General features: G+C 57.1%; 2 protein-coding genes across 5 annotated transcripts in view; one reads left to right on the top strand and one right to left on the bottom strand.

Moving 5' to 3' along the window:
• FOXN1 (forkhead box N1) overlaps positions 1 to 10,875 on the top strand; it is a 28,407-nt gene extending 17,532 nt beyond the window's left edge. For 3 of the 4 annotated variants that reach the window (XM_032320798.1, XM_032320797.1, XM_032320799.1), the window contains exons 4-9: positions 68 to 178; positions 1,948 to 2,078; positions 3,375 to 3,471; positions 6,881 to 7,088; positions 7,301 to 7,792; positions 9,279 to 10,874. In XM_032320798.1, coding sequence (XP_032176689.1) covers positions 68 to 178; positions 1,948 to 2,078; positions 3,375 to 3,471; positions 6,881 to 7,088; positions 7,301 to 7,792; positions 9,279 to 9,598 — 1,359 coding nt within the window. In that variant the 3' untranslated portion in view covers positions 9,599 to 10,874. Of the gene's footprint in view, positions 1 to 67; positions 179 to 1,947; positions 2,079 to 3,374; positions 3,472 to 6,880; positions 7,089 to 7,300; positions 7,793 to 9,278 lie in introns of all 4 variants that reach the window. The other variant, XM_032320800.1, reaches the window with a different exon arrangement.
• A 4,118-nt stretch (positions 10,876 to 14,993) lies between these two features.
• Positions 14,994 to 20,794, bottom strand: UNC119 (unc-119 lipid binding chaperone). The gene is made up of 5 exons (XM_032320305.1): positions 20,490 to 20,794; positions 16,923 to 17,036; positions 16,333 to 16,435; positions 15,991 to 16,163; positions 14,994 to 15,693 (listed from the first exon to the last, which is right to left on the bottom strand). The coding sequence occupies exons 1-5, from the start codon at positions 20,710 to 20,712 to the stop codon at positions 15,581 to 15,583; spliced, it is 726 nt and encodes a 241-aa protein (XP_032176196.1). The 5' UTR covers positions 20,713 to 20,794; the 3' UTR covers positions 14,994 to 15,580.
• Positions 20,795 to 20,984: the final 190 nt, after the last annotated feature.

Genomic DNA, 20,984 nt, shown 5'->3' with positions numbered 1-20,984 from the left:
CCACAGAAGGGAGGGAGGAAGAAAACCAAGGCCTCACCTGATCATCTGTTTTTTTGCCTTCCAGCAGGGGTCAGAAATCAAGGTGAAGCCCCCAGCTCTGGAGACCGGCCCTGGGATGTACTGTTACCAGCCCCCCTTGCAGCACCTGTACTGTCCCTCCCAGCCCCCCTTCCATCAGGTGGGTCAGGGACAGGTGGGCCCTAGGATACTATGTGGTATGAGGTGTGATGGTATGAGGTGTGCATGTGGTATGAGATGTGAGTGTGCATGTCTGCATCCCCAGGGAGAGGCCGCCTGAGTCCAGGGCCCCCTGGGGTGGGGGGCCAGGGCCGCCTGGGGAAGGAAACAATCGCCCTTCTCTAGGAGGAGGTGGGGTTCATCTGAGAGTTGCAGACGGAGAGTCTCAGGAAAGAGAGTGGTGCTGAGAGTGGGGCACGTCCCAGATGTGAACCAAAAAGAGAGAGAGGAGGAGATCCCAACAAAGACAGGGACCAAGAGAAAAGGAATGTGTGGGGTGACTGAGCAGAAAGGCAACAATGGGCTCCCGCCTGGGTCTGCCACTGTCTTACTATGGAGCCCTGTCCCTTAACTTCCCTTTCACCGAGACAGGGTAGGACCAGGCATGGAGGTTGGGGGACCTTCCCACCTGGAAGGCTCCACGACCCCATCATCTCTGGCCCATCCCTCCTCCCCCACCCCACGGCCCAGCCTCAGCTCCTCCAACATGGCCAGGATGTCAGGTAATTGCCCCACACTGGCATGGGATGCAGGTTTTTACAAAAGAGAAAGAAAAGAGCCCCAGAGCTGCCAGGCAGATCCCAGGAGTCACCGGGCAAGACGGAGCAAGTGGCTGCCCAGCGCCCAGCTCCATCCACCTGCAGCCTGGCGCTGAGACAGGACCTGCCTGTGGAGCAGGTTCTACTCCCGGCTCTTTAGCTTTGGCCCTGATCTTGGCCAAGCCAGGGAGGCAGGCACGTTGTGGGGGGAGGATACCGTGGGGGAGGTGGTCAGACTGCTTGCCGTGAGGGAGGGAGGCAAGAAAGAGATGGAGGGGCACCAAGGGAGACCAGGAGGGGTCATCCTCGCTGCCACAAGGAGCCCAGCTGGAATGGCTAAAGCCCTCCTGAGGCTCGGAGTCTGACCTGGGGCAGGGGGTGTCCCGGAGGCAGCCTGGCCCATCAGGGACAGAGCCGCAGCGGGGTTCAGGCGCTGCCAGACCTCAAGTGGCCTCACGGTGCCTGCTTTGATGCCTTCTGCATTCCGCACCCCCCCAACAAGATGGCCGCACCCAGGGCTTTATAGAGGCTGCAGAGAGGGTGACTCAGGCACCAAGTGTCTCTCGGGTGACCTGGAAAGAGCACCTCAGCCCGGAGCACATGGGGGAGTCAGAGTCTCCTATCCCCTTTGCCCCCATAAAACACCACCCCTGGCACCGCAGCCACTCCCTTTGCTGTAAAATCACCTCCTACCCCCACCTGCCCACCACCATGACCGGCCCTTTCAAAGAGCCACTGAAACTCATAAAAGGTGGCAGTGCCCAGCAAAAGAGTGCCCGGCCTGGACACCCCACTTCCGACCCAGCTGCTCTGGAAATGGAGGGGAGGTCTGGAGGGCCTCACACGCTCTGGCCCATCTGGGCTGCTTCCCCATCGCCGTGGCAACCGGAGGATCTGGATGGCCTAGAGGAAGGAACTGGAGGAGAGGAGCTTTGAGGCCTCTGAGATCTCACATCTGGGGATGGGGATCTCCTCAGAGGCCCTCAGATGTCCACGCCCTTGGCCAGCCCCCTCAGATGGCTCTGCTCTTGGAGCCATTAACCAGGGAGAGAAGAATCTAGCCTCAGCTCTCTCTCTGGATGTATGTGTATGGGGTGTGGGGGATGGGATTCCCCCACCTTGGGAAACACCAGCTACCATGGCAACCACTCTGCCCCTTTGACCCCTACAGTACTCACCAGGTGGTGGTGGTTACCCCATTCCCTACCTGGGCTCTTCACACTATCCGTACCAGCGGATCGCACCTCAGGCCAGCACGGATGGGCACCAGCCTCTCTTCCCCAAACCCATCTACTCCTACAGGTATGTTTCCCGGCCCCCCTGGGGTGGAAGGCAGAGGGATAAGAGAACCAGTGAGGAAACTGAGGCACAGAATCCTCAAGGTACAAGATGATGGCAGAGGATGGAAATCATACCCAGCAGGCTTGGAGAAGATGCTGGAGAGGAGATTCCTGAATGGGGGCAGGCGGATAGACTAGATCACCTCTGGCCTCCTTGTCTGACCCCGTGGAGCTATGTCAGAGCCTCTGCTCAGCAGAGGCTGGTGCCCTGAGATTGGGCCCCCTAAGTTCTGGCCTCATGGGGTCCAGGGCCTGGGACTAAGAGTTGAGGAGGGAGGCTCAGCCCTAGGGACAGAGCGAAGACCAACCCCCAAAGCTCTCCTGGAAATAAGAGAGGAATGAAGTCTACAGATGCAACTCAGGAAGCCAGCGCCTGCAGGGTTGGGGCTGGGGTTATAAGCGCCAAGCCCAGAACCTCCAGCCCATCTAGAACACCTTTCCCCTGAGCTTTCATTCCTCCCATCCACAGTGACACCTGACCTCCTGTGTGCCAGGCCCCACATGGGATCAGGTCATCAGCCAGTGTCCAAGCTCAGGGAAGGACAAGGAACTCAAACAGCTGCCCCGAGCACAGAGAAGGGGTTTGTGGGAGGCAGGGTGGGGCACAGAAAAGAGCACGCCCCATCCTCGGAGGCCAACAAGACAGAGTTCAGGTCCAGGCTCTTGAATTGACTAGATGTGAACCTCAGGCAGGTTCCTTAATCTTTCTGTTTAAGAAAAAAATGAAAAAGAACAGCAAGATTCAGGCCTTTGGAAAGATTAAGTGAGAGAATACGCTTGGCACACTGTAGGGGCTCAAGAAACCGTAGTTCCATCCCTTCAGCGTGCAGTTGGCTGAGGGCTGACTGGTAATGACAGATTCCATTTAACGAGTGCCCTCTATATTCAAGGCATCATCCTTAATCCTCACAACTCTGAGGTAGCTATTACTTTCCTTACTTCAAAGCTGAGGAAACTGAGGTTCAGAGAAGTTAAGGCACTCACCCGAGGTCACACAGCTAGTGAGTGGCCAGGCCAGGATGACAACCCTGATCTATCAGATTCCACAAGGCCTTTGTATCTCAGTAATTCCCGATGTCAGTGGACACCTCATCCTTTCTCCTTTCAACATCATAGAGCCTCTCACCTAAATCCACAGTGGATTATTTCTCCTCAACTACTCTAGCCAGGGCAGGCAGGGGGTGGGGAGGGGCAGGTCAGGGGGAAACTCCCTGTCTGCTCAGAAGTTCAGTCCCTCAAGGTTGTTCTCTGCCTTCAGCATCCTCATCTTCATGGCCCTTAAGAACAGTAAAACGGGGAGCCTTCCTGTCAGCGAGATCTACAATTTCATGACGGAGCACTTTCCCTACTTCAAGGTGAGCCCAAGATCCACCCGAATCCTCCCACCCCGAGTCCTGGGTGAGCCAGGCCTCTCTGAGCCAGAAGGGTCAGCGGGAAGGTAGAGCACGGGTTAGAATGAAAACCAGGAGAGAACTTGCCTCCTCTTTTCCACACTTCCTCTCAAGAGAGTTCTGCATCAGGAACAGAGAGCTCGAGCCATTCACCCAAGGTTGCACAGCAGGCTGGAATCCAACCTCATGCTGGTGGAAAGTGGAAAAGTCAGTCCTGATGGGCTTCAAGAAGCCTCCACCTGCCCCAAGTGGGGAGAGAGAGAGCTAGGGAAGAAATGAGAGGCTGTCCCCATCCCTGCCCCCGAGAAGGCTGTAGTGTTAGTGGGATCAGAGTAAGCGCTCCAGCCAGCCAGGGGGCAGGGGAGGCGGGGACCCCAGGACCCATTGCATCCCAAGGAGAGATTAAGATCTGTCCCGGTGGGCGGCAGGCTCTGCAGCAGTGCTGCCAGAAAGCAGGGTGTGGGTTTCATGGTCTTCAAGTGTCTCAGGGAACTCGGTGGCTCACCTGACCTTCCTTTGTGCAACCTCTAGTTCCTGTCATCCACGGAAGGGGCTTCTATCAGATTCCCTCCTTAGAGGTGGGACCGATGCCCTTCTCTCCAGATAGGCAAACACATAACAGGGTACTCCTCCTGCTCAAGGTCACACAACAGCGGGGATGGGTTGGTGGCTCAAGCTGTTTGGCTTCACATCACCCACTTCTGTTCTCGGCATGTGCCCCCATACCCTCCAGCACAGACCTCTGCTTCCAGGGTGGGTGCAAGGGAGATCAGAGCTTGTATGTGAGGAGTGTCTTCTCTGAGGTCTCTACTCCGATGGATCTAATCTCATCTGCAAGCCAGGCCAAAAGTGGGAGCTGAGGCCCAGGTCCAGAACTCAGCTCCCACCAGCCAGAAGGTGGTCTCTAGCCCCACTGGCTTCCCAACTGTCCCGCCTGAGGGTACTCTGAACCCTATACTCCAACAAGTTTGAATTTGCCACGTGGCGATCAAGGGAGGAGTGGGTCAGCTGGCCAGCATGGTCTGGCCAGAGAAGGGGGAAATACCGTCATCCACCAGAGATTCTGGAATGGAGAGGAGGAGGGAAGGGAGTTGTCTCCGAGATCTGAAAAGCATCAAAGCCAATATCTAGGGCTGCCCCTATATCCCGACAGATCCTGAGACAAGAGCTTCCCTAACCCCAAAGCTTTTGGAGGGTCCTATATAGGGCTTCAAAGGGCCAGGCCAGAGAGAGGGAAGTGAGGGCCCTGCCCTGTTCCTCTCAGCCCTTCCTCCCTGCCAACTCCTGGCCTGGCCCCCAGCCCCTCCCTGCATCTCATCTTCCTGGCTTAATTATTTTTCCTGGGAGCCGTGTAATCCTTGTTTTATGGGGCTGAAGAGTGAAGAGGTCTAACAACTTTTTTTTTTTTTTGGTTCTAGTTGTTGTTCTTAGCCAGTTGCATCACTCCCTCACTCCTGAGTTTACATTTGACTTCAGAGAGAAAGCATCTGTGAGGATGGGACAGGCCCCAGTAGTGAAGCCAGCTCTATAGGGTGACCTGGGCAGGGCCCTTCATAAGGGGACAGAGCTGGAGTCTGGGCTCTGTCACTGTCTTCTGTGTGATCTAGGGCCAGGCCCCTTCTTCCCTGGACCTCAGTTTCCCAATCTGTAAAATGGTCAGGTTGGACCAGTTGGCTCATCCATTCCCTCCAACTCTGACTCTTCCCCTCTGACCTACCTAAGGCCGGCCCCCTTTATCGCTCACTCTTCATTTGAAGGGTCATTTTCCCCAACAAGAACAGAGTGGACCCTAGGGTGGGTAGCTCTCATGCCCCAGGCAATGGAGGTGGGCGTCCTGTAGCCCCATGAGTCAGGGCTACGGGACTGGGGAAGTGTCCAGCCACTGGGCATAATTGCTACTGCCGACCATCCCTCTTCCAAACAGGAAGTGGCTGGGGTGGGGGGGTGCCCTGGCATCCCAAAAGTCACAGATTTATGGGCCCATAAAAGGGCCCAGTGCACATTAACTCTGCCCATCAGGCGACACAGCCTTGACTCCTAGTACGGACTGTCGTGGGAGTTGAAGGTGAATCCCAAGCTGACCGGTCTGGTGACTTGAGAATCCTTCCTCCTGAACCCCAGGAGCCTTGAAGGGGGTCATCTCCACCAGCCCCCTGCCCCGGCCAGCTGTCCCTGGGAAAGAATCCAGCAGCTCCTGCCAGCGACTTGCCGTGACGCTGGCATCAGGACCCAGTTCTGCGGGGCGTGATTCAGCCCGGCTGCTCCCTGGGGCAAGTGAGCTGGGGAGGAGGGCGTGGCCGCCCCTCATTAAGCAGAAACTGCAAGCTGAAAGGGAAAAGGGACGGGGGCTGAGGGTGTGGGGGCCCCACTGGCTGGAGCCGATGTTCTGCCCACCCGTCAGCCACTGCTGGGTTTAGGACTGTCACAGAGCCTGGGACAGAGCTGGAGGTGGGGGGATGGGGGGAGCCCACTGGCACCCTCGCCACCGCCTCTCACCCCATTGAGTCAGCCTAATGGTTTTTACAACCCTCCCTGGGCACAATTACTGCACTGGTGGCATGACCGGGCCTCCTAATGGGTGTTTATTCTGTTGGCACGAGCCCCCCCACTCCCCACCTAGGGCTGGCCTCCCCACCGGGGGCCCCGCACACTCACACCCACATACAGTCATGGATCCCCCCACACACCCAGGGAGACTTTCTCACACGCACATCCTTGCATTCAAAGGAACTCACAGGCCCACACCCCAGAGACGGGCTCACACCAGGGAGACATATTTAGGGGCACAAGCACACACAGACTCATAACCAATCCCCCCCCAACTCCGAACACACACACACACCTCGCTCTCTCTCCAAAACCCAGCTGTACACACAACATATATGCGACACGGGCACACACCCAAATACGACCTCACCCATCATTCTTCCCTCCAGGGTTTGCCCAAGCAGGGATGAGGCAGCCCCCAGGGAAAGGATCATCCCCTAGCTTCCTTGGGGACACCTGAGTGTTGTGAGTTTGCTTTTGGCACAGGGTTCGGAGCACAGGCTGGAGACCTGGGGCGGGGGGGTGGTCCAGCTCCAGACAGGGAACGGGCCCTCCCTGTACGAATCACCTCAACAGTCCTCAGAAGTGTCGGCCAGCGGTGGAGATGAAGGCAGATTTTAGGTGAAAATAATTTGCAGCCAAAGTTCCTGCCCACCGCTGCCCCACCCCGGAAGGGTGCCAGACGCAGGCTGGGTGCTGAGGAGGACGACAAGCCCTGGAATGGGTGGCGGTTAGGTGCCCAGAGGGCAAAGGAGTTTTCTGGAGCCCAGACCTGGCTCTGGCTACTTGACCCTGACCCTGACCTTGTCCTGCTCTGCTCCGGCAGACGGCACCCGATGGCTGGAAGAATTCTGTCCGCCACAACCTCTCTCTCAACAAATGTTTTGAGAAGGTAGAGAACAAATCGGGAAGCTCCTCTCGCAAGGGCTGCCTGTGGGCCCTCAATCCGGCTAAAATCGACAAGATGCAGGAGGAACTGCAGAAGTGGAAGAGGAAAGACCCTATCGCCGTGCGCAAGAGCATGGCCAAGCCGGGTGAGAGGCTGGGGGGCAACGCAAGGAAGGGCGTGGTGCACCTAAGAGCAGGGCGAGGGGGACAGTAGAGGGGAGGGGGAGAGGGAGAGAAGCTGAGCAAAGAGAATTTATCAATGAGTGAAGGTCTGAGTGGTTCCAAGTCTGGGGAGAGGGCTTGTGGGGAAAGGGAGGTCTCACGGTGTCCCTCTCTCTTCTCTCTCGGGCCTTCGCAGAAGAGCTGGATAGCCTCATTGGAGAGAAGAGGGAGAAGCTGGGCTCCCCACTGCTGGGCTGCCCACCCCCTGGGCTGACCAGCTCAGGCCCCATCCGGCCCCTGGCTCCTCCAGTTGGGCTCTCCCAGCCACTGCACTCCATCCACCCAGCTCCGGGCCCCATTCCCGGCAAGAACCCCCTGCAGGACCTACTTGGGGGACACGTGTCCTCCTGCTATGGGCAGACATACTCGCACCTCTCACCGGGCCTGCCCCCTCCCGGACCTCCACAGCCGCTGTTCCCGCAGCCGGATGGGCACTTGGAGCTGCGGGCCCAGCCAGGCACACCCCAGGACTCGCCTCTGCCCGCCAACACCCCGCCCAGCCACAGTGCCAAGCTCCTGGCTGAGCCTTCCCCGGCCAGGACCATGCAGGACCCTCTGCTCCCAGACGGAGACCTTGGCACTGACCTGGACGCCATCAACCCCTCTCTCACCGACTTTGACTTCCAGGGTGAGCTGGGGGCGGGAAAGGGAAGGTGGGAAAGGGCTGGAGAGGTGCGTCCAACGGTGTGGCCCATCCCCTCCAAGTCTCCAGGCTGGGGCCTAGCTAGCTGCCAGGTTTCTGGTCAGTTGAAACAGAGAAGTCCCTAGCCAGCCAGGGGTGCCAAGGGGCAAAGAGAAACATCCTTGCCCCCACTTCCCTCCTTCTGCTACCCCTGAACATGTTGCAATGGACCCCATCATCAAACCACTCCCAGCTCCAGGTAGCTGGGAAAAAGTCCAGTGTGCCATTGAATAGTGGCTGTGAGCGACTGCCCATCTGAACATTCCAAGAAGCGGCTGCGTTTTCTCATTCATCTTTTAGGGCAGAAGGAGAGAGGTGTTCCCCCCGGGGAAGAATGCAAGACCTCAGAACTAGGCAGGCCCTGCCAAGATTTGCGGGATAGGAATCTGGGGAGAGGTTCTATCAAGTCCATTCCACCTTGCCCGCCCCATCTCTGCACACGGCCAAGTCCATCCGTTCAGACCTAAACTCCAGTGGGTGTCCAGTCCCTGGTCCTGGCCCCGGGAGGCTTGGAGGAGGTGGCTGACCCAGGCCTCAGACCCTCTGGGAGCACGGGGGTGAGTGAGGACATCCATAGGCAGCTGGAGACTGCTGACCCTTACAGAGCTCCTGGTCCTGGAGCCCAGGTCTTGGTAAACTTGTTAGGAATGCACAGCTAGAGCCTCAGCCCAGAAGTAGCCGGAAGTGGGGAGCAGCGCTCACCGGGGACCATCAGCTTCACGGGCCCCCTCTCCTCTGGGCCTCTAGAACCAGAGGAAAGATTATTAAACCCCTTTCACAAAAGCACATGGAGGTTAAGTAACTTATTCAAGGTTACTTGGCTAGGAAGAAGGAGATTAAGGATTGGAACCCAAGCAGCCAAGTTCAGTCTGGGGTTTCGTCCGACCCACTTCCTCCATCCCTGCAGCGCTAATGCCCAGGCCCTGGCCTGCCACAATGCAGATCCACAGCCCAGAGAGGAGGACGGGGTAGCAGCAATCACTCCTCCCTAGAGTCTCTGCTCCAGGCTCTGCTCTCCCTGGGGCCTGCAGTGGAGGACTTCATCGGGTCCCGAGGAGCACTGTTGGAAGATCCTTGGTCTTGACTGCAGATTGCCTTCCTTGGAAGCCTGGGCACGAGCCTGGGGGAAGAGCACCAGGGCTCCCTCTGCAGGCTAACTCGGGAGTGCACAGCACAGACATCCCTCCTTTCAAAGGGCCAGCTCTCAAGTCCTTGGCTACCCCCCCGCCCCCACTGCAAAATAAGAGCCCCGGAGATCATCTAAGCTATGGCAGAGGAATCGGAGGGTTCCAGCTACTCCCTGGTGCGAACAGTCTGTTCCCTGGTCAAGGTCACCCCAACAATGGTCTTTTTAGCATGTAAGAGCCAAGGGGTGGGGGTCCACAGGGTTCCTCGGTACCTCCCAGTGACTCCTGTTCTCTCCCCCAACTAGGAAACCTGTGGGAACAGCTGAAGGATGACAGCTTGGCCCTTGACCCCTTGGTACTGGTGACCTCATCTCCAACATCCTCTTCAATGCCACCACCTCCTCCCCCACCCCATGGCTTCCCCCCAGGGCCTTGTCTGGCAGAGACAGGCAGCGGGGCCGGCGACTTGGGACCACCCGGCAGTGGGGCCTCCGGGGCACTGGGTGACCTGCACCTCACCACCCTCTACTCGGCCTTCATGGAGCTGGAGCCCACACCCTCCGCGGCCCCTGCCGGCCCCTCTGTGTACCTCAGCCCCAGCTCCAAGCCCATGGCCCTAGCCTGAGCCACGCCCAGCAGCCACTCTGGCCTCCATCCGGCCTGGACATCCCCGCTGGCCGCCCACATGGGGCCCACCTTAAAGGTCAAGGAAGGAAAACCAGCCCTGTCCCCTAAGCCACCAAGCCAACTGATTGTCAGCTGGCAGCTTGGGGGTGAAGAAGGTACCCCCCAATGCCACCCCTCACACATTTCTGCCATCTGGGGAGCCAGCTCCTCACTCAGGATCCCCAGAGACCGAGTGTCCAGGCGAGGAAAGAACACACCCTCCCTAGCTCACACTCATCCACACCTACGTCCTGCATAATATGTGTGCACACACACACAGTCAAATCAAACCCACACGCACCCACATACCTACTATCCAGAAGAATCAGAACTACATCACCGAGAGTCTGACTCCACTTCTGACGTGACAGACAGCTGAGGGCCCAGGTCCTTGTGTGAGATCCAAGACCACCTGGAAACCCTCTTCTGATGTCCACATGCTCTGCAGGCCTGGCCCCTTCTAACATGTTCTCTCCCGGAAGGCCCCTGTATTTATTCTCCCATCTTCATCCCAGCAGCCTGTCAGGGAGGAGTCATTGTACAGCCTCTCCCCAAGTTGTCTGTGGGTCCCCCAGGGGGCTGCTATTCAGGGCACCCACCTGGCCAGGCTCCACCCAGCCTCAGTGTCTGCTCTGTCTGACCTCCCCCAGAATGCCACACAGGAGAGGTAACGGCCACCCCAGGACCAAACTGAGCCCAGTTCTGGCACAAAGTGTTTGGAAAAGACCTTGCCCTCAGAAACTGCAGAGTGTCCTCTTCTCCCAGCCCTGGGCTCTGAAAGGGCCTCTCCAGGGCACGACAATCTCACTCCTTCTCTGGAAGAACTTCATGTAGTTTAGTTCCCAACTTACTAATGACTTTCCACTGGCCCAGGCAGCCTGGGCATTCAGGGAAGGAGAGCCTGACACAGGCTGGCAGGGATGGGAAGGGGGTGTGTGTGGCGGCCGACACCCGCCTCTCTTTGACTGTTTGGCAGACCCACGATGTAGCCCAGAGCTGGGGATGTGGCCTAGTCAGCCACCATGCCCTACTGGAGAGTCTAACCCCCACCGAGTGGGAGCTTCAGCCTACCCTGCACCCAGGGGTGACAGAAATCCTCAGAGGTTGGCCTGGGCTTGGTTAGGCACAAGCAGATCTCTAGACAGCCTGCAGTTTTCCCCTGACCTAGAACAATAAAGCAAGTGCCTGTGGTCTTGGCTCCTGAGGCTTCATTTCCAGATTTCCCCTCCCTGGGCAGAAAGGCCAGGCCTTTCTGTAGACACCCTGGTCTGGGATGTCACCCCAACCCTCATTCTGTACTGTGAAGTTTCCAAATCCAATGAGTGAGGCACCCAGGAAGACTTCTGGACCAACCTGAGGAGGGCGAGAGAGGGCAGGTAGGCGGGGCCTCTTCCCAGGAGAGCGTCCAGAAAGATCCAAGGAAGCAGTTCTGCCCCTAAGAAGGAAGAGGATTCCCTTCCCACCCTCAACCCCTTCTTACTGAGATTCACTGCTTTCCTCCTTGAACCCCACCATCTCTTCACACAGGAAGGGGTCTCTTCCCTGTCCGGGTCATAACTTCCTGTCCTCCATCTTTCCCTGGTGGGAGCTACGGGTTCCACGGGTGAGGTGACTGGAAGGGAGCCCGGTACTGCGGACACTGCTGGCCCTGGAAGGTGGTCTCTGGGGGGTCAGGGCCCTACTCAGCCTCCACCCTCCCTGAGAGCCTGTGTCCAGGACTAGAGGGATAGGGCACAGTCGGCAGCTGCGGGAGACAGGGCCAGCCGGTGCACCCAAAAGGAAGACCCACCTCCCTCGGCCTAGCCCTGACTATAGAGGGAAGGGGTGGGGGGAGACTCTCTGTGAACCCCCTACCCTACACCTCCGGCTCCAGCGGTGAGCAGAGATCAAGATCTCCTCCAGAGTAAAACCTCAGTCCTGTGGGCCCACACAAGTAAGGCACCTACAAGACAGTTGGCGCCCACACAAGTAAGGCAGGTGGCAAACAGAATTTGGGGTCTCTGAGTTTGTTTTTGTAACCAGACCGGCCCTTAAACTTTAAAGGGCTGCAGCCGCTCTCCCATTCATAGGCTGCCCCCTGCTGGTCATCTCACAACAAACAGTCACCGTTTGAGGATGTGAGCTGAACAGATGCAGGGTCTGGAAGTGCTCTGCTCTGGGGGAGTTAGCCTTTTCTTTCTGGCGGGGGCGGGGGTGTTGAGTGGCTCTAAACATAAGGGTTCTAAAATTGGTTAGTTCATGGGTTCATTAAATTGGATGAACAGGGGTGCCTGGGTGGCTCAGTCGGCCCCTCAGCTGTGAGATCAAGCCCTGCTTCGGGCTCTGTGCTCAGTGCAAGGTCACTTGAGATTCTCTTTCTCCCTCTCCCTCTGCTCCTCCTTTCACCCCTGCTCACGCGCTCTCTCTCTCTCTCTAAAATAAATAAATAAATAAATAAATAAATAAATAAATAAATAAAGTTTCTTAAAAAGCTGGATGAAGAAATCATACCTTCATTGTCACTCATCTCAACCTCAAACTTAGTATTTCCCTCCATTACAAATGTCAGTCACAAACCCCAATAGCTATAGAAGAATCTGTAACTGGGTGCCTGGGTGTCTCAGTGGGTTAAAGCTCAGGTCATGATCTCAGGATCCTGGGATCGAGCCCCATATCAGGCTCTCTGCTCAGTAGGGAGCCTGCTTCCTCCTCTCTCTCTGCCTGCCTCTCTGCCTACTTGTGATCTTTCTCTGTCAAATATGTAAAATAAAAATCTTTTTAAAAAAAAAGAAGAAGAAGAAGAATCTGTGACATTGTCATAAGGTAGAGAAATTGCAGATTCAAAATGACAGATGTTCTCATATTATATTACAGGTTTCGCAGAATAAATATGTAGATTCCTATTACACAATTTTTAAATACCTAAAATACTTAGGACTACCATATATTTTGTGCACATAAGACCCTTACTGTTTCTAGGCTTCAGGAGACGATAACAATGGGGTCCATAACACACAAAAAGGTAAAGCACCCTTGTTTTCGTTTACAGGGTGGTGAGGGATGGATGGTGGCTCTTAACAGGAGGGCCTGGGGCAGAGAGGAAGGTGCTGGGGGTTACAGCTAGCAACTTTTTACCATTGGAAGGGAAGCATCTCAATATTTCATCATGGGTTTGGCAGTCCTAACGTGCACCATACCATGACCAGCCTGGGTAGGCACAAATGGTGGGTCTCTCGGGCTTTCTTGCTTGACCCAGTGGCAGGGTCCATGTGACAATTCCTGAAGAGTTAAAGCCAAGAAATCTGGACCACAGCAGAGAAATGAAATCTGAGGTCCAGATCCGGCCAGGTCCATATGGACCTTCCAGCTCGTCAACATCAGAGCCAGGACCAGATTCACCCTTACCCCGTCTTCTCCCTCCTTCTATTGCCCAGGGACCCTCTACATTCTCAGGGGAAGTGCCGGGAACCAGATGCAGCAAGGTGCACCCTTGGCAGCAGACCAGTGCCAGAAACATGAAGACTTCCAAGGATACAGGGGGCCAAGCCTCTTCCTAGCCGGAACTCCTCCTCCAGGCCCAAAGTACATGGGACTCTCGGTGTGAGGGCCAACCCCATAATTCAGCCATCATTGCAGCTTCAGCAACCATCTTGTGGCCATTGACCTCCAAGGATCACCGTCTCCAGCCTTCACCCACTTCCTGGTCTCAGGGCCTGAATTTCCTGTCTCTTCCTGGTCACCTCCTTCAGGACATCTGTATGCACATGCCAGTAGGTCCAAACCTGAACTCATCATCTCCCCCAGCCCCTGTCCTGATCCAACTTGGATTCCCAAGCCCCGTGACAGCTATCCCACTCCCCACCCCACCCCGTCATTCAGGCCCCAGACCAAGCTTCAGCTTCAACTCCTTCCTGTCTCTGGCCGTCTCATCCCATCAGCCGCCAGTTCTGGAAATCTTCCCTCTGAAAATCTCCACTTCGTCTGTTTCTCGCCATCTCCGTGGATACTGACCGAGTTCATATTCCCTTTGGCTGTCAGCCCAAATTCCTGCACCACCCTCCCGAGGGCCCCTCTGCTTGCCATGAGGGTCTGTGATCTGGAGCCACACTGTGGGATTAGAGCCATGACCCTGCCACTGAATAGACACACAGCTTTGGCCACACACATTCATCCCTCTAGGCCCACACTTCCTGTGAAATGGGCATAATAACAGTGCCTGCCTCAGAAGCAACTGTGAACGGTCTAAGTTAACACGTGGCCCCAGGCCTGGCACTCAGCGTGTGTCGGCTGTTAGTCTTGCTCCTTCAAATCCAGCCTTCTCTCAGAGGCCAGAGATAATCTGACCGGGTCATCCTGATTAACCCTCCCATCTTCCCCTGGAGAAGTCTTATCAACGGGACTACAGGCTCCAGAAGACCTGTCTTCCTTTCACATCATAAATATCCACTTTCCCCTAGACACCTGATCCATCTTGCCTCCAGACCCCTGATTTATGCTGTTCCCTATGCTTCAAGGCTCATCCTGCCTCTTCCAGCCAATCATCCTAAGTGTCCGTGGTCCTGCTGGGAACAGATGTCTCCTCCAAGGGTCCTCCCCAGATCCCTCCAAACAGGATGACTCCCACTCCCCTCCCTGTAGGCCCAGTCCATCTTATTCCTAGGAACAAGTATGTGTTCGTGTCTCACTCATTTTAGAATTCCCAGAGTGCTGCCCAGCCAGGGCTCCAAGGAACCCAAAGGAATCCTGACACTTCTAGGCATCTTAGAGTTAAGTCTCAGCCCAGAGAGGGTGGTCACCAGGCATATCCAAATTAGTGCCTGAGAACAGTAGGGTGTAAGTTCTCTATCTACCCCCGGTTCTCCGTTTCCTCCACTAAGGAAACTAAGAGCTCTTTTGGGTTTGGGGTGGTGCTAGGGGCCAGCGGCAGCGTCCTATGCAGGCCAGCCAGGCCAGGGGATGCTCCCCTGGACCTGAGCCAAAACCATGTCCACCTTGTCTCTCTGATGAGGGCTCAGTGCACAACCTAGTTAGCAGTCCTAGTGGTCTCTGGGTGGGGAAAGGTGCTCTAGAGAACCAGACCACCCCCTCCACACACACCTTCCGTCTACCCTAGAGTTGAGGGCCTTTGTCCCAGCCTCTGTTTTGCCAGAGCTGGCTATGACTTTGGGGCAAAGCTTCCCTTCTCACAGTCTGGGTCTCCATCTTTAACAAAGGAAAAACCCCTTCTGGCTGCAACATATGCTAAATGCTGACTCGAGATGCTGAGTGTGACACCAGGGTATAGAGGATTAGTGGACAGGATGACCTGGGGGCCATGTTATTGCCCCACCCCCAACTCCACCCCTTCCCCATACACACATGCGGGCTCACAGCCGAAGAACAGAAAAGGAGAGAGTTTATTGAAAACTATATACAGTTGGTCCAGGCCCTATCACAGGCCACAGTCTGGAGGGATCCCCCCCACACCTTAGGCAGTAGCTAGGGCCCCGATGGTAAGGGCTAGGGCTGGAGCCAGGGCTGGGCCAGGTCCTGGCTCCCTTAGGAATCTTGGCAGCCAGACCAGCCCCCCACTCCAATGGATATCCTAAATAGACTGTTGGTGGCAGGCAAGGAACAGGGAATAGGTCCCTGCCCTGACCTTGCCAAAGCCTGGATAGCGGAACACTACTCTTAAACCTGGGTCCCAGAGGACCAGCTAGGCTGTCCGGAAGTCCTGGCTACTCCTCTCCTAGGAGGCCTTCCTGGACATGGAGGCAGACAGCCCTCCTACCCCACCCCCACCCCACGGGCTTCAGAGACCTGGACTGGGGACATCAGGTACCCTCCCTCCCATCACCATCTTGGGGGTCCAGGGCTCTCGGACCACTCCCCAGGCAGAAGACCTCGGGTTGAGAGGTGAGTGTTGGGGAGGACTCAGCTAAGGGCCCAGGACCCTCCTGGGACAGGGGGCTGGTTTTGCGGGTCAGGGTGTTCCACTGTAGGAATAGTCTGCTTTGTTGTGCATCACCAGCCGGTCATCCACGAAGTAGAAGCTGTCAGACTGTGTCTCGTATGGGTGACGGATCATCTCACTGACTGCAAGAGAGGCCCCGCCAATTGGGGCAAAGGTCAGGAGCCTGAGCCGGGGCCCCTGCCAAGGAGGCTTTGGGACTGTGGGATGGGGACAAGCTGAACAACCTCAGACCTCCCTCCACCTCACAAAGTTCCCCCAGCCTTTTTGAACCTCAGTTTCCCTACCGGTGGCATAGGAATGGCAGCCAAACAAAAGAGACCCAGGGCAGGAGAAAGGGGTCAGAACCACACTCCCCCGCCAGTTTGGTCTCTCTAGTCTTCCCTGCCTCCCCCCAGCCCCCCACGGCCCCTCCCACGCACTCAGCTCCTCAGAGAGAGGGGGGAAGTCGTAGATGTGCTCGCAGGTGTTCTTGCTGCTAGGGATGCAGAATCCAAAGTGGAAGTCAAAACTTTTGAGGAGCTGGTTGCGGAAGTAGTGCCTCTCAATCATGCGGAAGTTGTTGACAGGCTTGTCTCCCACTGTGAACTCCACCCTGGCAGATAGGAGAGGGCAGACCTGAGCTTGGCCTTGAAGTCAGGCAGCAAGGCTCCATACAGACACCACCCCCAAAAAAGAAAGGCTCAGTAAGAACTCATTCCCCACTCTCACCCCTATCCCCAGCCCTTGCCCACCTCCCACCCCACCTCCATCCAGTGACTCACGTGGCTCCCACCTGCCTCAGGCGGAGGAAGGCAGGCGTGAACTGGTAGCGAACAAAGCGCCCAGCATTGGGGTCCAGGTCCCGCCGGTTGATGGGCAACCGCTCTGTAATGTACCCCAACTGGGGCTCAGAGGGCTTCAGGCCAGGGCCCCGGGCCCACCCAGGGTTCCCATCCCAGGGCCCCCATCTGTCTGAATTCTTAAAAAATTCCCCCAGGAGATTCTGATGCACCTTGAGGATTCAGACATTTGGCCAACTGGTTCCCCACCCCAGGAAGGGGGGGTAGTTTCTAGGTCAGCAGGTCACCAATTTCAATTGAGGTTCCCGGGGGGCCCCAGGAGACAGAGGCCTGGGGCCTCTGGGACTGCAGCTCCCAGGAAGGCCTGCAGAGGGCAGGCTGGCAGGGACCGAAGGGGCCAGACTGTCCACCCAAGATGTCCAGCCCCAGAAACGGATGGGAAAGAAAAGCAGAGGCCCAGCCCCAGCTCTTCTCTGACTCCTCTGCCACCTGACGAGTCCCTAGGCAATCTGCTTCACAGCCCTCGCCCACCTCATCCTTCTGTTGATGGCCTACCCAGCCAGACCACTCACCTGAGGCTGGGGGCTTCTTGATTTCAAAGAGGACAGTGCCTGAGTCCATGTCTCGAATCTTGAACCTGATGAAGTCGATCTTGTAGATATTCTCCTCGGGGGAGCACAGGTAGTCTAGGGAAGACAGGCAGCTAAGCAAAAAAGGGACCCGCCCAGAAGCCCCAGCTGCCAAGCTCAGCCTTTGGGGGACCCCAGACTAGCTACCACTTTCTCTGATTCCAGAAGGTCATTGCCTTCCAGAGAGAACGGAGTCCCAGCTTCTAATGAGGGACAAACAGCTCTATCCTCTGAGGTCTCGGAGGTCAGGGAGGGGCAGAGTGAAGGAGGAGGGTAGAAGACAAGGTCACCCCCCTACTCAGTCTCCTTTCCATCCTGGAGTTGTGGGGCCTTATTTCAGCCTTTGCTCTGGTGGGGCCAGCTCAGTGACTGTGAGCCTGATGGGTCTCCAAACTAACAAGGAACCCCAGCTAGAGAGGGATACAGACCTGGCCTTTGAGAACCTTGTGCTAAAGAGGGTGACACAGCTCCACCTCAGGAGAAACACAGTACTTCACCCGGAGAACATTCACACCCGCCGCCACATAGCTGCCCCTGGTGCTACCTCTAAGAGGTGTCAAGGCAAGGACTTCCCTGACCTAGGTTGTGCTAGGGCAGGCAAACAACCCCTCTAAGGTTTCTCCCCCCCAACCCCCTCCTCTCCCCATAAGCGGCTTATATAAGCCCAGCTCCCTTAAGCAGCTTAGCCAAAGCTCTGCTGACTCAAGCCCAGAGCCTGGAATATTGGGGGAAGGGGGCCACCTTTGCTCCCATCCCCTGCTGATCTCCAAATGGGAGGAAGTCTTAGCAAATGGAGGGAACCCCCTCAAAGCTCATCGACCTAGCCTGAGCTCTGAGCCACCCCCAGAGAGAAGAGTACAAGCAAAGCCAGGAAGTGGGTGTGTGCGCGGGGGAAAGGGAGTCCTCGGGCCCAGAAGAGGAACCGGGACACAGTGGTGAGCCGTGGCTGAGGATGCTTGCTTAGGAACATCAGGGCCTGGTCCAGCAACAACTGTAGGTGCTCAGGGAGGCCCCTGCAAACTGAAAGGAGCAATGGTAGGTCTGGTGCTGTCAGCCGGCAGGCCATCACATCCTCCCTGACAGAGGCCCGGAAATCACCCTTCAGGCCCCTGGGCCACCTCTTATTCCTCTGAGGCAGGAAGAGGAAGTGAATGTAAAGTCCTTCTCTCTTCCCCAAGCCCAGTGCGGCCCCCTCCAGGAAGCCCTCCTGGTAGCCTCCTGGCATCCTAGGGTCCAGCAGGGCTTAAGGGGAGAGGCTAGATCCCTGGCCTGTCAACCACTATCCATGGTGGAGAGAGAGAGAAGGAGGAGGAATGCCAGTGAGCAGCCCTCACCTCACCCTCGACACACCTTATTTAAACAGAAAGTAAGTACCAGTCCAAAGATGCTGAAAGAAGGTGCGGGGCACAAGGGAAAGAGGTAGCAGAACTGGGAGCAAAATCCTAGCTGCCCAGCTCCAGCTCCTGGGAATGTCCTTCCTTCTCCACATTCTTCTGCTCTTGGAGCCTCTCCTCGAATGCCGGGCTAAGTTCTTAGGTCTGCCCTCAGTCTCTTCTACCACACCTTGAATTAGCAGCCCTTTTGTCCTTAGAGGAAGTGAGGGAAGTGGGATGCCCCTGGCTCAGAATGCGGCGCCCACACCCTCCCGTCTGCCAAGGGAAGGATGAGGCCTGGGACCAGGGTCAGGCCAGATAAAGGGGCAGAGTGGCCGAAGGCTCAGAACACAACTGCCACAAATATCTTCCTAAGCTGGATTCAGGGCCAATAATCCAGGAGGAGCAAAACTCAGACCTGTGTGATTAGGGTCAAAGGAGACCAGGGGGTGCCAGGATAGAGATCCCTGGAACCTGGTTCTCAGCTTCTAGAGAGTAAAGAGTTCCAGGAAGCCCCTTCCCCTGCTCTTCCTCACAGATGCCCCATGTCTAAGGGCTTTGAATCTCCTCCAAATTAGGGGACACACAGCAGTGACATGGGCTGGGCGCCCCCAGAGTCGCAAAATAACCTCTAAAGTTACCGAAGACCCAGACAGGTCAGCCTGACCTCCACAAACCGTATAAGTTCTGCCCCCATCCTAAATGCTGCTGTTACCAGTTCCAGCTCAACTGGCACGAACATCAGACTGGTCCAGGCCCCCTCCCTTTGCTACTGTCTGCTTGGGCAAGGCAGCTCAGTGCTCTGGGGGCCCAGCCAAGAATGGCTGCTGCCTGGCTCTGAGAGGAGGGAGAAGCTGGTCCCCCAGGGACTCAGATGCACAGGCCTAGCTAGATCTGCCATTAAAGTCCCCTCCACAGCTCCAGCTGGCAGCCTCAGGCTCTGCTGCTCCCCCAACTCCAGGGCTCAGGCCCATTCCAGCACCTGCCCCCCCAGCACTAGTGAGGGGTTCCAAAAGTTGCTCTCGCAGAGGTAGCCGGAGCAGGATTACTGAAGAATGAAGCTAAGGTAGAGGGCCACTCTCTCTCCAAATGCCTCTGTTCTTTGAGGCTCAGCCACTGCCTCTGGCACGAGGCTTCCTAGCCCTTGCTCCCTGACTGTGGTAACCTCCTCCCGGGCCCTGAATGCCCAGTTGTCTGCCTCCAGGCAGCAGCCGTGAGCAGTCCTGTGGGGCCCTCAGTACTACTGACAAAAGAGCCCTATTTACAGAGCACACACAGCAGGCCAGGCACTAAGCAAAATCAGAAAACTGGTTTCCACAGCAGCCCTATGAAGTAAGTGCTGTTATCCCCATTTTACAGATGAACATGGTCAGAGAGGTGCAATTACTTGCCCAAGGTCACACAGCCAATTACATGTCATAGCTGGGACTTCCACCCAGGCAGCTCAGTTCAGAAACTAAACCACAGCAGAGACTAGGCCTCCCGGAAGAAGACAGGCTAAGGCGGTAGGGGGGGAGGGTGCAGGGAGCAGTAACCTACTCCCTTGAGAGGGCTCAGACCAACCCACTGAAGCTTCCTGCCCAGGTCCTTCCCTGGGGCTGGAGGATGGCCGGAGACTTCCTGGGGGGACCCAGAGTGAGGGCATTTAATGGTCAGGGAGACTGGAGGGTCTTAAAGTCACCTAAGTAACTCAGCCTCTGCCTAGCCTCCAGGGTGGGGACTGAGGACAGACAGCACTTAGCACCCATCCTCATTATTGCAGAGAAAAGCCTCAAAGGGCTGTGACGGCTCCGTGGGGAAGGGGTCACAGTTGCAGCTGCTGCCCGACCTCCACCATGGGATAGGGGGATGGCCTCCTCAGGAAGGAAGGAGTAGGCTGAAAATAAATGTCTAAAGGGAGAAGAAGTGGGCACAAGGAGATCAAGGGAAGAGGGAACATGGAAATCTCACGCTCGGAGGCAGAAGGGTAGGGAACTCAGGCGAGGGGCACCAGCGGGGTGGGGGAGGGGAGGTAGGGGAAGGTGGTAGGGCGGGAAAGGGGGCGGGGGCCCAGGCTCCGAGCTCCGCGAGAACCCCCTCCCGCGCTCTCTCCCTCCCGCCCTCCCACCGCGGGAGGCGCTGCCCCGCCGGTGCTCACCGCCGGTGATCCGCTGCAGCCCCAGCACGTCCTCTGGCCCGATCGGCTGCTTCCTCTGCAACGGCCCCGGCCTGGGCCCCAGGCCAGCTTCGGGCTCCGACTCGGACCCGGACTCGGATTCCTGCAGCTGCGGCTCGGGCTTGGGCTCCACGCTCGGGCCCGAGGCCCCTGGAGCGGGCTCCGCCCCCGTACCAGCCCCGCCGCCGCCCTTCTTCACCTTCATGGCCTCGCGGGGCCGCAGCTCGCCTGCTGCCGAGGCGGCTGCCTGCGCCGGCTGGAACGAAGAGAAGGGGGAGCGTCCGCAGCCCCGCCCCCGGCCGGGGCCCCAGGTACCGCCCCGCCCCCAGGGGTGGGCCAGCTCTGGGCCCCGCCTACCCCGCCGAGAGGCCGCGGGCCCGCCAACCTGGGATCACTCCCCTGGGGCTGGGCGGGGCCTCGCCTTGGGCTTCATTCACTTTTTCACTAGGTACTAGGAGTCCTGTCTACCTCTCCATA

The sequence above is a fragment of the Mustela erminea genome, chromosome 18 (genome assembly GCF_009829155.1).
Source record: "Mustela erminea isolate mMusErm1 chromosome 18, mMusErm1.Pri, whole genome shotgun sequence".
Taxonomy (NCBI): Eukaryota; Metazoa; Chordata; class Mammalia; order Carnivora; family Mustelidae; genus Mustela; species Mustela erminea.
The sequence above is the reverse complement of the archived record's forward strand: the minus strand, read 5'-3'. Positions and strand labels throughout refer to the sequence as shown.

Coding starts and splice junctions, on each gene's coding strand:
- UNC119 (XM_032320305.1), bottom strand. CDS start 20,712: ATGAAGGTGAAGAAGGGCGGCGGCGGGGCTGGTACGGGGGCGGAGCCC. Junction 17,037..20,489: donor GCTGCAGCGGATCACCGGCG/GTGAGCACCGGC, acceptor TGTCTTCCCTAG/ACTACCTGTGCTCCCCCGAG. Junction 16,436..16,922: donor CAAGAAGCCCCCAGCCTCAG/GTGAGTGGTCTG, acceptor GGTACATTACAG/AGCGGTTGCCCATCAACCGG.